Source organism: Calidris pugnax, unplaced genomic scaffold, assembly GCF_001431845.1.
Source record: "Calidris pugnax isolate Ruff unplaced genomic scaffold, ASM143184v1 scaffold28, whole genome shotgun sequence".
NCBI lineage: Eukaryota > Metazoa > Chordata > Aves > Charadriiformes > Scolopacidae > Calidris > Calidris pugnax.
This window is the reverse complement of record NW_015090842.1, coordinates 15535742-15552114: the sequence shown is the minus strand read 5'-3', so window position 1 is coordinate 15552114 and position 16373 is coordinate 15535742. Positions and strand designations below refer to the sequence as shown.

The 16373-nt window shown below is 38.2% G+C and overlaps 1 protein-coding gene and 1 long non-coding RNA gene across 2 annotated transcripts in view; one reads left to right on the top strand and one right to left on the bottom strand.

Annotated features, from left to right (window-relative positions):
* LOC106888158 overlaps positions 1 to 15115 on the top strand; it is a 16075-nt gene extending 960 nt beyond the window's left edge. The window contains exons 2-4 of the long non-coding RNA XR_001412050.1: positions 5327 to 5437; positions 11753 to 11908; positions 14986 to 15115. This is a non-coding gene — a long non-coding RNA (uncharacterized LOC106888158). The remainder of the gene's footprint in view (positions 1 to 5326; positions 5438 to 11752; positions 11909 to 14985) is intronic.
* PAPD5 (PAP associated domain containing 5) overlaps positions 12468 to 16373 on the bottom strand; it is a 35969-nt gene continuing 32063 nt past the window's right edge. The window contains exon 12 of the mRNA XM_014942188.1: positions 12468 to 15331. Coding sequence (XP_014797674.1) covers positions 15152 to 15331 — 180 coding nt within the window. The 3' untranslated portion in view covers positions 12468 to 15151. The remainder of the gene's footprint in view (positions 15332 to 16373) is intronic.

Sequence of the window (16373 nt, the reverse complement as noted above, 5' to 3'; positions counted from 1 at the left end):
TTTGTTTAAAAAAAAAAAAAAGAACAAACTGGCCACTCTGTGGGTGTTTCTGCAAGGCTCCGAGCCTCCCCACAGCACACAGGGACAAGGGACCTGTCCCTCACAGGCCATCTGAGGCCATCCCGCAGCACCAGTTTGCCATTCCTCCATTTACTTACTGCTTTGGGCCTCTCAGCGTGCCCTGGGAGGGTTTCACCAGGCTGGCAGCGATTCCTCAGCATATCAAGCCTTGAACATCTGGCCACTAATTCCGAGCGAGCCTGGCTCTACCACACCTAAGTCCGATCCAAAGCTCATTGCGAGTAATGGAAAGAAACGCTGATTTCTGTGGATTTTTGGATTAAGTTTATCTAGGGAAGTGTTAGTCACAGGTGACCGCATGCAGCCCATGGCAGGTAGGTGCCTACCTACAGCTATAACCAAACGTTAGTCATCCACCATCGTACCTGCACTGAGATAACACGTTACTAACTAAATACAGCAATTTTTATTTGTATACTGCTACCCAGCTGGTATTTTCTATTCTCCGTAGGCATGAGTTACGTGCTTGAGTTGACCCCCTTGGAGGGAACAGCAGTTCAGCACACACACAAGCACGACAGCTTCTTTTTTACCCCCCTACTCTGCTCTTACCCCTCAACTCTGCCCTTGTGAGACCCACCTGGAGTACTGTGTCCAGCTCTGGAGTCCTCAACACAGGAAGGACATGGACCTGTTGGAACAGGTCCAGTGGAGGGCCACGAAGATGATCAAAGAGCTGGAGCACCTCCCCTATGAAGACAGGCTGAGAAAGTTGGGGTTGTTCAGCCTGGAGAAGAGAAGGCTCCAGGGAAACCTTATAACAGCCTTTCAGTATCTGAAGGGGGCCTACAGGAGAGCTGGAGAGGGACTCTATCAGGGACTGTAGCCATAGGACGAGGGATAATGGTTTTAAACTGAAAGAGGAGAGAATTAGATTAGATACTAGAAAGAAATTCTTTACTGTGACGGAGGTGAGACACTGGAACTGGTTGCCCAGAGAAGCTGTGGATGCCCCAGATGTTCAAGACCAGGCTGGATGGGGTTTTGAGCAACCTGGTCTGGAGGGAGGTGCCCCTGCCCATGGCAGGGGAGCTGGAACTTGATGATTTTTAAGGTCCCTTCCAACTGATTTGACCCTCTAAGCTCCTGGCTTGAGTGTTGGTGAGCAAATAGCAACTGCGTTTTCTGAGACTGCCCAGCCATTAGGATCCCTTTGGGCTGTTAGGACTGGGAATCTTGGGAAGGAATTTAAGTCCAGTTTCAGCAATGTGGGACAAGTATATGAGCAATACAGTCAGAGAAGAAGTGGTTACGTACCTGAGGCACAGGACTGGGCAGCAAGTGAGCTGGACTCTGCTCCTCTGCTCCCTACCCTTCTGCCCTGACACTTCTATGCGCGGTCTTGAGCAAGTTACTTAATCTTACCTAGGGCTTCCTGTCCTGCCGTGGACATTGTGTATCTGAAAAGCATTAGGAAGTTATTGGAGCATTCAGATGGAAGCAGTGCGTAGGATATTCAGACCGTTTCTTAGGGGAGAGAAGAAAAAGGATCTTCCAGTAAAATGATTGTTAAAAAGAATTCCTTGTCTTCACTGAGAGTTGGATTAGATAACAAGATTTAAAAACTGCAGGAAATGGAAAATACATTGTTCTGCTGAGATCATAAATGGAGCCGTTTCAGAACAGATGGACTCCATTTACCACTTCATCAAAATTTCGTGGACCTTCTGAGTACACAGATTGCTTAACATCATTTCTGTATACCCACAAATATTTGCTATCCCAGAGTAAGATCTAAAATTCCTGCATGATTCAATGCGACTAACATTCTGATTTTTTTTTTAACAGCAGCAGTTCCAAAACAGTCTAAGTAAGTGTTGTGTGTACGCTGTTGTGCAGATTATTCTTCAGCTATTGGTAATTGCTATAGCACGTTTCTAGCAAAATGGAAAAGGAAAAAAGCAACACGTGGAACTTAATATTCAGTGAATTAGCTGCTGTTTATGCTACGTATAGACTTCCCCTGCTGATTTCTCTCTTGAGTTAAGTACAGTCAGGGCTGATTTTCACAACGCAGATGCTACCACCCCTTACTGGAGAGCACCTGACACTGCGGGGAGCCCTGCTCAATGCCACTACCCAAGCATAAAGTTCTGAGAAAAAGTGATAGCACCTACCCTGTCATTTTAGTGGTTTATCTTTTGCACCTAGAGATTGTTCTAAAATAAATCTCTTATTTGAGTGTGATAACTACAAGTGTTTGATATTGTCAAAACATTGCCCTTAATCGAGGGTGCACCTGAAATGATGCCCAAATTAGAATAAAGCAATCCCTTGGGTACTACTTGCTTCTGTGCAAGTGTTCTTCATAGACAAGCAAACCTTATTTTCAACCCCTTCCCTAGAAAAAAAGTACAGCAGCTCTGCAATGATACATACATATTGAATGTATAAAACCAGAGTATTAAATGCACAAATCTAATATTTCCAAAGATTGAATAGGATACCTATAATCTATCATAAATAATTTTAGATTTTTAATTAAAATAAAATGCACCACATTAGCTGGTAAAATTTAACATAGAAAATGGAAAAAATAATTTGAATTTTATTATTTAAATTATTTGTAGATAGGGTGTTTATACCAAACCAACTTGCAATGTCATCTACAAACTGAGTTATAGAGCATTACAGAAGTCTGTTTTGTAGAATGCGGATGTGTGCTTCAGTATGAATTGCCTTAGTACCCAGTGCCATGAATCATTATGAAATAGGGAGAGATCACTATTTTTAAAAGAAGCAGAAGCAGAAAATCATAGTAATCTTTAAATATAATTCTCATGTGAGGGGTTACATTTTCCTCTTAATAAGTCATTGTGGGTTGAGTCTGCCTTCAGTATGTGCCCACTGGTACTATTCACAGTAGTAAAGGAGATGACAGCATTTGGTCTCAGCAAGTCACTTCTAAATCATTTTATTTGCAAAGTGTTTCAACATTCAGATTTTCAGTGTCTCCAAAAAATGAGTCAGCTAGGATACAGATGATGGTTGCTGACCAAATAAATATGTGATCAAAGCAAATAAGAAGAGTAGTTCTAACCTAAGAGAATATTCTTTTAAATCCTTAGGAATAATTTGAAAATTAATATACAGTAGACTGTTTTGTGGGTTAGACATAAGAGAATCCTAAGTAGCACAATATGTTAACTAGTACTTTTAAAATTAACAGGTAGACTTTTAAATATATACACTCCTTTTAAATATTCTTTTGACATCCTGCAGTACCACACCAGATATAGCATTTAGGAAAGCATGCTTTATCATGCTGCCTTTTTGCAGTTCCTCAAATATCCAGAAACAGTGACCAAGACAACCTTAACTTCTACTTTTCTTCACTAGTTTCATGATTCCGATTCAGAAAGCCAGGAGTAAGTTGATGTCTTTATTGAATGCCATGGCAGGAAGTATTTATTTTAACTATTTTTTGTTGTTGTTTTGGATGAGATTTAGCATCTATTTGCATTTATTTAGCACCTATCCAGTGAAGGGCCATGAAAATGATCAGAGGACTGGAGCACCTCTCCTATGAGGACAGGCTGAGGGTTGTTCAGCCTGGAGAAGAGAAGGCTCCGGGGAGACCTTATAACAGCCTTCCAGTATCTAAAGGGGCTACAGGAGAGATAGGGAGGGACTCTTTATCAGGGAGTGTAGCCGTAGGACAAGGGGTAATGGTTTTAAACTGAAAGAGGGGAGATTTAGATCTATCTGTATTAGAAAGAAGTTCTTTACTGCGAGGGTGGTGAGGCACTGGAACAGGTGGGAGACCTTATAACAGCCTTCCAGTATCTAAAGGGGCTACAGGAGAGATAGGGAGGGACTCTTTATCAGGGAGTGTAGCCGTAGGACAAGGGGTAATGGTTTTAAACTGAAAGAGGGGAGATTTAGATCTATCTATATTAGAAAGAAGTTCTTTACTGTGAGGGTGGTGAGGCACTGAACAGGTTGCCCAGAGAAGCTGGCTGCCCCATCCCTGGAGGGGTTCAAGGCCAGGCTGGATGGGGCTTTGAGCAACCTGGTTTGGTGGGAGGTGTCCCTGCCCAGGGCAGGGGGGCTGGAACTCGATGATCTTTAACCTGAACCATTCTATGATTGTATATACCAGTGTGCATACCCACACAATACTCTCTGTGGCTACTGATCAATTTATAGAATGAGACAAATAACTTGAGTAAATTATTTTCTATTTCCTATAAAGATAACAGAACAATCCCAAAGTGCGAGGCAGGCAGGGGGGCTGGAACTCGATGATCTTTAACCTGAACCATTCTATGATTGTATATACCAGTGTGCATACCCACACAATACTCTCTGTGGCTACTGATCAATTTATAGAATGAGACAAATAACTTGAGTAAATTATTTTCTATTTCCTATAAAGATAACAGAACAATCCCAAAGTGCGAGGCAGTACATGCTTAGGAAGGACATAATGAGAAATCATTGTGAGCTGCTACATTGCTATCACCCTCATTTACAGGACAATATTTAAATCAACTGCCGAAGTCCATTAGGTTTATGCTATTAAATGCAGAAGTATCTTACTGCATCAGCCAGGCTAAAGAGAAGGTAGAGTTCCACTGCTGTTACATAGTTTGCATTTTTAGGTCCTTGCACCAATTGAGCAGACTTTTGGGAATCATTTGCTGCTTTTCTGTAAATAAAGCAATAAATGCTGTACATGTTTCTTTTGGGAAATGAAAAGCTATTCAGGTCTCTTGTCCTATTTGTTATTTCTTTTAAAGCTGTCCAAGAGTCTAGCATTTTTAGCATTCCAGATTTCGTGAAAGTCAGTGGGACTTAATTCTACAACAGTAATTTCTCCAAAGAAAACTTCAATCCCAATGCAAACTCACAGCACTGTGAAAGGATTGAAGGCATAAGGAAAAGTACTAACAGTCCAAAAAACTGATGTGACTGAGGAGCTAATATGCTGGTTTCCAGAGGAACCGAAGGCCTTAGGAATTCAAACTCCAGAGCCTGGGATAGCATGGTTTTGTGTGACTTCTTGGTATAAGAATCAGAAAAAAATCTTCATCTTCTCCCCTGCTCATGTTTCAAGGTCTTTCTCCAGAGCGAGAATATGCATTGTGCCTTGAAAAATCAGTGCCTGGGTAATCGCTTATGCCTTTTACCTGCACTTGTGGGTGTGATTCGGACTGCAGGAAGGATTATAGATCAGACTTGATTTTAAATCTTGCTTTATACACAAGTTGACCTGTATTAAAATGGAAACATTTTCTTCTAGAAATTGAATTACTCTCAACAATGCTGAGTGACAGAAGATCTGGTCTGTGACTTCCTAGAAAACCGTTATGATGATCTTATTGAGGGGTCAACTCTTTCTTTTCCTTAATTGGTAAGTTACACAAGGGAAGAAAATAAATTAAAGGAGGGCCATTTCTCTGTTAGATACCATAAGACTGCAGGTGGAGTTGATAACAAAATGGAAGATGTTATTGATTTAAAGAACACAGAAAAGAACAGATCATTTTATTTTCACAGTGAATAATGAAACTATTTAGCTAACTGTTTTCAATTTGCACTTCCAGTATCTTTGTGTCAGTAGCCAGGAGGGCATATTGGGAAGAAAAGAATACTTTGGAAAAATCAGTAAGGAACAAATGGACTGTGTATATTATAAGGGTCAGTAGCCAGGAGGGCATATTGGGAAGAAAAGAATACTTTGGAAAAATCAGTAAGGAACAAATGGACTGTGTATAAGGGAAAAAATGCTTTTACGTAAATCTGAATACAATTCTGGAATAGAAAGTTCCTGGAGAATCCACTAGTAATGGATTGACTAAAACAAACAAACAAACAAAAAAGGTCTGTTACAAAGCAATTTTGAAAGTGCATGGACAAACTTAATCTGGTTAAATCAACACAGCCCTGTTATACTGAAGCCATTGGAATAAAAATATTTATATTACCTGATATACCTTTTATATTAACATACTGAGCTTAAGGAAGTAGCTTGAAGATTAGTTTATTTAGATTGCAATGGTGATTTTAAGGAGACAATACAGAGCAAGAACATAGCCCTCCCTTTATTTTCCTTTATGCTGAGAAATGGACTGTGTTTTCCTCCCAATAGTTGGTCATTTACAACAAACCCATATAATAACTATTCCAAAGCTGAAAGGGACTAAGATGGGAAAAGTTTAAGTTTCTTAATATCCTGAAATCACTGAGTTCTGCTGCAGCAGTGACGGATGGTGTCATTTAATTGCTCACATGACCAATATCCAAACCCATCCTGGTACCACCAGACATCACATGCTATTAAATATGGGGCAAGGAGGTTTGAAGAGCCTGTCTCACCTCACTAAGTGTTAATGAGTGGTCTGGAACCCAGCAAAATGTCTGCATCTTTCTAATCACTCTACTGATTTATATGCATTTGCTTTTGCCTAAAAACCCAAAAAGTTAAAAGTGTTCAAAGCTCTGAAATCAGGAGATTGAAAAATCAAAGAAAAAACAGGATAAATTTGATCTCACTGAATTCAGTAAGAAAACTCCCCTTAAATTCAACAGAACTGGGCTTTTAGTGGTAGATCTCAGAGTAAGGAAAATGAGTAACCTCAAATTCGCAACAGCAAAGCTTTCTCTCCTTTGCAATAAAATTTAAGAATTTTTATTGACGTAGTAATATTAAAATTCTGCTCATACCACATCTTCACTATTCCCGTACAACACACTAACTGAAATCAGCTGGGAAGTGATTAATTTCAGGATAAGGATTGTCCTTTAACATGTCCACGTGATGGTGGGTTGTACTGGTATTGTTATGGTAAATTTTTTCTGTGTGCACAGACTACCAAACAGGGAGAAATGTAGCTAGCTAACACAATTGTATAAAAAATGGATATGGATGCTGGCTGTTCTTTAACAGTCATCCATCCAGCTCAGAAAATTAAGTCTTAACTGATGCCAGCAGCCAGCTGTAGCACAGGACAGCTGTGATTTCCATACAGGCCAGATGAGGCACAAAGGTAGAAAAAGTATACAAAAATTGAGACATGGATAAGGACACAAACTGAAAATAAATAACTTTCTAGTAGTGACATCAGAAAAGTAAACATCAGTTCTAATTTATGTTCTCTGAGTATTGCACCAGCTCATCACAATTGCTAACTGTAGTTTTCCCTTAACTAAGCAACACCAGAACATTCAGACTCTCCCAAATGTACAAATACAGTAATTAGAGTTCACAGCAACTGTTTTTTTGTGGACAGATTTTTATGTCTAAGCGTTGATAGAACTAGAACAAAAAAGTAGTTAATATGCAAACTATAGAACTAGCATTATTTTATGACTTGTTATTGTTTTCTATTGCTTTTACTTCAAAAATACTCTAAAATCACCACCGTAGTCTACAATATTATTCAACAGAAATACAGAGCAGTAACACCATTTGAGATTTAGGGGTTGTTTTGTTTGTTTGTTTAAATCAGACCACCCACGCACAGTAAAGTTACCAGACTGGCCCTCTCTGTAGCTGCAAAAGTTGGATTCCTGCCCTTTTACGTAAAAGCTTCAGCTTCCAGATTCCCAGCTTCTGTATTTGCCCATACTCTCCAAGAAGTTTGTTCTGGTTTTGACAGACCGTCATGTGACTTTGTTCTGAAGAATTTAGAAGTACTTAGTTGTTAAATGTATTTATATAAAGCCCTGTGTGTAGGAAGGCAGGCCTGGGGCAGTGAGAGGTGGCTGTGGTGGTCTCTGGCCCATTTTGCAGGAGGTGGAGAAGGCTGCTGGTCTGGTGCCAGGGCATCCTGCTGCAACGGCCGGTACTGCCCTTACCCTACTTTAGTAGGCTTTTCACACTACTCATATTGCTTCCACTTCTTTTTTTTCTTTTTTTTTTAGGTAACAAAACTCATTTTTTTCAGCTATTCCCTTAGAGTAGAGGAATTCTGTGGGATTTAGGATGCATAAGTGCAGGCAGCAGCTCAGCAATACCAGATAAGCTGCCACTACCTGAGGGTGCTACTGTCTGCATACAAACATTATAAATAGAAGCCTTCGTGCTACCTTTCCTAGTTGGAATGTGTTGCTCAGACCCTGCACAAAACTGATTCACTAGAGGGCACACACTGCAGCTCAGAGATACTTCAAGTTTTCAGGAATTAGATTGTTTTATTATGTTATCTTAATGAATAAAAGTTGATATCGTATCACAGATTTAGTAAGGCACGCTTTGGGATGAATAAAAATCTTACAGAAGGCTACATTATTTTATAAATTATTCCTCCCTTGCACTGTCAAACATTTTGAAAAGAAAAAGCAAACAAGCTAGCATTGAAGGAAGACAATATGAAAGATTTCTACCCACTGTTGGCTGAGCCATTGATTTTTCTGACTGAGAATGGCCTTGTCATAGTTACTATCAGGCAACCACGCAGGTTCGATTCAAGATCCACTATGGTGAAGAGGAAAAAAAACCCGACCCAACCTTAATCAGTCCCCTACTTATTGTAAAAATGAACAATGGTCTTGTTTGGAAATAGGCCACAGGAGGAGGGAAATGCAAACAGCAACCATTAATGCATATTCTTCCTACTGTTGGTGCAAAAATCTGTTGCACACAAACCACAAAGGTGGGTTTCTGGGTTTCTTTTGGTTTTTGTTGTTTTGGTTTTTTTTTAAGATGGAAGCTTTAAGTTCAGGAAAGATATTGTTGTATTACATTGCCTGGCAGCGTAAAGAAGCCATCTGAACCAGGTTTGTTTTCAGATTTCACTGTCACCAAATCCAGTGCAGTAAATGAACTTTAGACCTGGGAAAACGCAGCTGAGAGCACAGATTACTTTCTCTAATAGCTATTCATAAGCATTTGATTGCTCAATGATCTTTCAGCTCAAGAGTCAAACATTGCTTCATACATAAGCAAAAGTAGTTTTATATACCTGTAACAAGAGCTTTTTTTCTTTTTAAACAAGCAGAACTCACCTAATCTGCATTCATGGTTCCTCGGAGTTCCTCCACCACCATCCAAACGCATTCTTTACAAGCCAGCTCTTGCACACCGCCAAGTGGTTTCTTCCTCAGGTGTTTTGTACTATGGGAAATTAGGACTTCATTATACAGAAGGATTTAAAAAAAAATTAATTAAAAAATCAACCTAGCATCTGAACATTAGATTGTTGAATGATTTGCACAGAAAACTAGATTCAAGTGTGGATGTATGAGGGTTAGGGGGCCGTATTTCTACTTCAGCCTGCTGAATTAATGAGGGTTGTAGTTTTTTTCTTTTAAAAGCAGTCGTAGGAACAGGAAATATTGCTGCTGAATTAATGAGGGTTGTAGTTTTTTTTCTTTTAAAAGCAATCGTAGCAGCAGGAAATATTCTTTTTAAAGCACTATCAATCTCCATCCCTTCCCTGCTTCACTGCAGCCCATGGGACAGGATTTGATAAATGCCATATTCACCACCAAATCTCTGGACCACAAAACCAAAGGGTGGACTCAAGAGTTAATTAGAAGGATTAGGAGACCCAATTCAGCAAGTTTAAAATAGCAAAAGCCATCAAGGATTAAAAAGACATCTTTTGAAGGACTCCTAGCAGGAGAGAGCAGAACCAAGACACACCATTACCGATAAACACCTTTGAAGCTACTTAAACCTGCTGCAGAACCTGGAAGTCTTTAGCATCCTTCCATAGGGAGCAGGTTCACTGCTCGGGTCACTCAGTATCCCGAAGAAGTAGGGCTGAGCAAACTGACTCACCAGAAGCCTCACTCGCAGCACCACATGGTCCATGCACCTCAGAAGGCAGAAAGATGGCTCTCCTCCAAATGGCTTCTATGTGCAGGATTCTCCATGATATCTTCTTGGCCTTACCTTATTTATTTGTGTACATAAGTGATTTTCAGGATCCCATCAGCTTTTACCAATTAATTTAAAGCAAACTAAAGATTCATATTCCCTATTTCTTTTCCAGGATCCCATCAGCTTTTACCAATTAATTTACAGCAAACTAAAGATTCATATTCCTTTTTTTTTTTTCCCCAAGCTTGATAAACATCCAAGTTCCCCACTGGTTGCACTGCTATAGGAAGGAGCAAATGGCAACAGGCAACTTTTAAGCCAGCTACTGCCAAGAGAGAAGCCTACAGAACTGTACCCCACCCACGTCTACGGCCAAGGTGTCCACCAAAGGCACCTCACTCCTGGTAGAATGTTTTGGACTCCACAAATCGATAACATAGTCATGGTGGAGAAATCACTAAATATATTAAGAATTAAAATAAAAATTAACTGATCTAAATTTTAGAGTAACCTGAAATGTAGATTAATTTGATCTAGCACTACCGTGCCAAAATGCACAAGTAACAGCCACTTTCTCTTTTATTCTAATTTCCTTTCCAAGCAGATACTTGACACAAACTTTGGGCTTGTAAAAAGACCCAAAAAGGCCATTTGAATTCTAATTCCTGTGTTACACAGGACATTTTTCATTAACTTCCAAAAGATTCTTGGTGTTGGAGAATTTCTCTAGGATCACCTCAAACATCCTTAACAACCAACCTTTGACAATTAGCTAATTAGGCTCGGAGCAAACTACTACTGTGAGGAGCCCAGTGACTTTGGCAGGGGAATATCTACAACCATGATGTAATTAAGCACCACCAGAACTGTAAAGCTGCTTTCAACTTATAGATGAAACCTCGAATATAAATCTGTGAGAACGGCTGGTAAATGACTCAGGGAAATACAGTCAGGACACATTCACATTTAGGTCACTGCAACTGGAAAACACTTTTGAGGAAAACTTGTGGAATAACAAGACAAACAGTTTCACGACATGGTAAATTTAAACACTTTTGAGGAAAACTTGTGGAATAACTACAAACTAGCTAGAAAATAAAACTTAAATTTTGCGCTTTCAAGACAAACAGTTTCAAGACATGGTAAATTCGATTCTTATAAAATTATTTTACATCATTAATTAAGCAACTCAAAGTTCTAGGAGTCAGCAGAATAAATAGTCACTACTTTTTCCACTTTAACAGTAGCTGGAATAATTAAATGTACTTTTTGTTACAGCATCTAAATGAGTAAATATAGTCCCTTCTTGATAAATTACATACTTTGTAATCTCCTATAGCTTTTACTCTTCAGGAAATAAAGTTGGAGTCACAAATTCAGTTTTAACATCCATCGAGATGTCGAATGGCTGGCTGCTTTTATTTACAATCCCTTCTCAGGATGAGACTCTTCCCTAATGGGTTGCTCACGTTATTTTTAGGATGCACTCACGACTCCAGATATTAAATGGAAAAGGTCCACTTTTTAAGTACATTAAAAAGTTGCCACCAGCCATTCGACTACTAATTTTTTTCTAAAGATTAAATTCTAGGAAAACAAGTTTATTATAAACATTTAAAAAGCTGAGCTGTAAGTTCTGAGGAAGCTGCGCAGAACAGGGAGGCCAGTGAACAGCATCACATCGTGTGTCACAAACAGGAAGATTTACTTACATTTCGGCTTCTTTTCTGTCACAAGGTAGAAGACTGACAATTTAAAAAAATATTAATAAATACACAGCTTTTAACTGTAACCACCATTTGAACTAGTCTTTCAAAAAGAAGTAAAAAACCCTTAACAAATCAATCTAATGTCAAACAGGAAGATATATTAACAATTCAGCTTATTTATGTCTTTCAGATGGTCTTTGGTAGATACCAGCAGCAAGAAGATGAACTCTCAGTACATTTCCCTACCCATTTATACCAGGAAGGAAGATGACAAAAGTCAAGGCCATGCTTTAGTAATACTAGCCACGCTTCAGGAACTACACTGAGCACTGCTTTCTAGCTGAAGGTAACTCAAATTAACTTTTGCATGTTTCTAGCACGCCGCCCTCAACATGGCAGCTTGAACGTTGGCCATCCCGCAGCTGAACACCACATCCAGCCCAAAGCCAACAGATCCTTGCACGAGCTTCCCATGTACAGTGCAAAGTTAGAGAAAACTAACACAGTAAGAACCCTTTATAGATGTATATATTCTTCCACTCATTCTCGGGCATTACACACTCTGCTTCCGCTCTCCTGGAAGGAACCAGAGCAGACCAGGACACTTGACCAAACCAAGCTTCCACTCTCCAGGCAGAGGGTCCCAGCGCTCAGCTGGGGGAGCACTCACAAACTACAAAAGCGTTACCGAGCGCCTTGAGTAGTCTGCTCTTCCCACAGGACTGTGAAGGAAAAGAGAGGGTAAGCGTCAAGAATGGTGATAAACTGCAGTAGTTAGATTAAACATTTATTTTTTCATATATTCACAAAATCTTCACAAAAGTATTGAAACTCAAAAAGGAATTAGACTTGAGTCAAATACAGAGATGAAATGTACAAGACAAATGAGCAGGCAAACTAAAAGGTCTTGAAAGTATTTTACTTCAGATTGAAAAACGAACAGTTCAACTGTTCTGTTTAAATAAAGATTTGCAAGATATACAGTATTTTATGAATACAATGCTGGTCATTTGAGGCAATGTAAAATACCTCAATTTTTCCTTCATGCTTTTTTTTTTTTTCCTTTTTTTTTTTTTTTTTTCTTTTAGAAAGATACTGTTTACCAAAAAGAAACTTGAGCAGTCCAGGAAAAGCTATTTTCCATTAAATTTATGAAAACCATAAATTGAGGCAAACCTAAGATTCCCAATGGAATCAAGATTATCTTCCCGCTACCACCACCTTAAAATTATCACATGCTTATTGGAACACTAATATCTGCACCCTAAGAGTACATTTGCTTTCAACGATGAGGGTGATTCTTTTAAAAACACTTCAGTGTGGTAAATGCGATACAGATCTTTGCAAGTATTAAGTTTTGGAACAGTTTTGCTAATAGCAGCTAACAATACTGGATTAATATAATTTATAAATAATTGTTCCCTAAGCGGTGAACATAAGTCTACACATTCACAATAATCTAAAACAAAATAAATACTGTGATTATGCATAATGTGGTACAAGTTTTACTAGTTTCTATGAACAAAAGCTCAACATCTTGCTGATAAAATTATTTGATCAAATTAAAATATGAATCTAAAATTTAAAAAAAAACATTGTCAAATTAACATCGCTTAAGCTTAGTGTTTGAGTAAATGTTATGACTTTCCATATTTTTGGAATAAATATATATTCTCTTTTTTGAAGTAAAACACTTTAACACATCGAAAATGTTTATTAATTTAAGTGACGATATCAGTTCTGGTCTTATTTTAGCATTATTTTACTTTTAAAAATCATTGCACTTATTAGTGCCCATTAAAGGTCAGGTTGGTCTGTAGTATTCTGTAAATGTATATAAAAAAAAAAACGTTTCTAAAAGCTAATAGTACTTTTTATAAAAGCATCATCTCCAGAAGAGCTGCATTAAATACAGCCACGTGTGCCGAGTACAGACTTTCCTCTTTAAAGAAATATGTGAAAGTAAATGCCACTTAACTTTCTACCACTGAAGTGTCCCAACGCCTGTTCCAAGCTACGCCTGTGAGTGTAATTACACAGTTAATTCGCAGTCATGGCATCAAAGTTACTGGAACCCAGAGCTGTAACGCGACTGAACCAGACAAACGCAGAGTTTAAATTAAATGATAACCAGATCAATGAAGAAATACTATGTGAGATATGAAAGGTTTGGGTCTTTAAGGCAATACAAAATATATTTCATTATTTGAAGTTGTTTTGTGGTTGTTTTTTTTTTTTAAACAATTAAGTGTAAATATAAAAAGGCCTAAGAGGGGAGTGAGAAAAAAATACTTTAATTGTAAAATTTACTTAAAGCTTCAACAGTTATCATCTCCTACAGGAGTTAGCAAAAATATAAAAGACAAAAAAACCCAGACCTGGAAGAGGGAGGGAAGGCACAAACAAAGAGGCATGGGATTAAAGCAGCCCAGGAATGCAAACATCTGTAACAAACTGAGTTTTGTTGTTTGTTTTTTTAAAACCGAAAAAAAAAAATAATAAAGAAGAAAACGATCACCAACAACAACCAAACAACCCCCCCCAAGTGGCTTTATATTTCTTTAAAAAAAAAAAAAAAGGAAAGGGTCAGGGAGAGACCACTAAGGGGAGGAAGAGAAGGATGCAACTATAAAACCCCATTGCCTGAAATGATGGCACTCTAGAAAACAAGGTGAAGGTTACTTCTCCGAGATGACAAGCTCAGTGTCTACACAAAGTACATGTACACTTTATACAAATGAAAAAACTTCATTTGCCACCATAAACCTTTCTTTCAGAGGAACAGCTTTTGCAGATCAAATGTTCTATTGAATCTTTTAAATGCCAAGAAAAGAAATTCTGAGCAATATAACTAGTAATGTCTCTTTATATGGATGTTAAGATGACAATTCAGATTATTTTCCAAACTAATCCTGAGAAAAATTTATGTTTACAATTTAAACAGTAATGTTATGTAAAAAGTATTAACAAATCCACTATTACAAATGTCAGTTTTCCTATATGGTCATCTATATATACACAATAAAATGGTAAGTATATGCAAAAATAATAAAAAAATCATGCACAAATTACTTTCACCTTTAAAGGCTGGGTTTCCCTCAAAATACAATTTTTTGCTTTTTTTTTTTTTTTCCTATTTTTTGTGTTTTATTTGTTTGTTACCACCCCCTAGACACACTGAGTACTACCTCTACAGGTCAGCATGAGCTGATGGGAAATACATTTATTTTACATTCAAGCTTTTATATCCTAAATGACCCTGTTGTAGCATATGACTTATCAAATGAGCAGCCTTTTTCCTCTTTTTAAAATTTTTTTCTTTTTTTTTTCTTTTTAATTTTTTTCTTTTTTTTTTTCTCCTTTTTTTTTTTTTTTTTTTTTTTTTTTTTTTTTTTTTTTTTTTTTTTTTTTTTTTTTTTGCAGTGATCAATCTTCATGATCCGTTCCGTGGCGAGCTGGGAAAAAAAAATGCAGTTGCTAATCAATGTCTGAACAGTCTGAAGCTCCGGAAGAGATCCAAGGAGTCACTATCAAACTATCCTGTAGCATGAGATCATTGCACACAGAAGAACAGTCATAAAATAGGCAACTATCTACAAAGGTCTGAAAGGGCCGCATCCCTCTTGTGTTTCCTCTTTTTGCCGTGGAAAAACTGATGGTGTGATTTGCTGCCTTGATGTTGTTTGTTTGTGACTGAGGTACCGTGGCTTGAGTTTGTTGGACCTTGGAAGCCTTTGTTAGAAGAGCGAAATAACCGTGCAGATCCATGCTGTAAAAGAAAGAGAAATTGGTAAATTGAGTGCTAAAAAGAGAAAAGCGTGGCGACTACACAAGCCTATTTCTGGTTAACGAGGACGCTAACTCATGGAAGTGTCACACTTGGAAAAATTGATAGGGCAAGAGAAGGTGGGCCCTCGCTCAGCCAGCGGCACAGAACCACCAAGCTGTCACTTTGGTGGCTGCAAACAAATGCTGGTCTCTAGACCCAAAGCCACGCAGGTCAAGTGAGGGGAGTGGAGCACTTTGAATTTTGAAAAGGATAAAACTGTTCTATCGTGCCCATCTTGCAACCATCAAAAAAATCTTTTAGAGAAACCTAAGTCCATAATCCAAGAAGACCGATGAGAAAATTGCTCAAATCTCATCTTTTGTGCAAAATCAAGATAACATTCTTTTAAGACCAGGACTAATTTTATACCACATCTTTTTACAGATGTAGAGTATCTCGGACCATGGGTATTCACATTCCAGAACCAGAATTAGCTGTGCGTAGTCACACAAACACACAATTCATGCTATATCCAAGGCCTGGTTCCTAAACTGTCTCGTCACTAGCTAGAGAGAGATCGTCAGCAAGAAAGGGGCAGCAAGTCTTCAGAATTTATTTTTCAGGAATAATATTCCAGAAGATTCCAGACTAATTTTCATACATTACAGAAATGCTAAATTCTGAAAAAGTATAAAAATTAAAACTGCATCTATCCAAAGTCTATTGTATATAGAGGGATATAATATGTCCAGATGACTGAGCTGTCACAGAAGCATTCTTCAACACTAGAAATCCCCTAAATGCATAAGTTCTGGTAGGTCTCATCATAAATATATTTCTCTTTAGGGGGAAATCATCATCATAGATGAGAAGGAATGAGATGGAATTTCATGCATCAGCAAAGTATCCTCATCTCCTTTAATGAGAGACATTTCAACAAGCATCAACAGCTAACACAGCAGCCAGGCATAGTTTGTAAAAATACATTTTTGCTGTTTTTTGCTAAAGTGTAGACAAGGCTCATTAGTTCTCAAATTCTGCA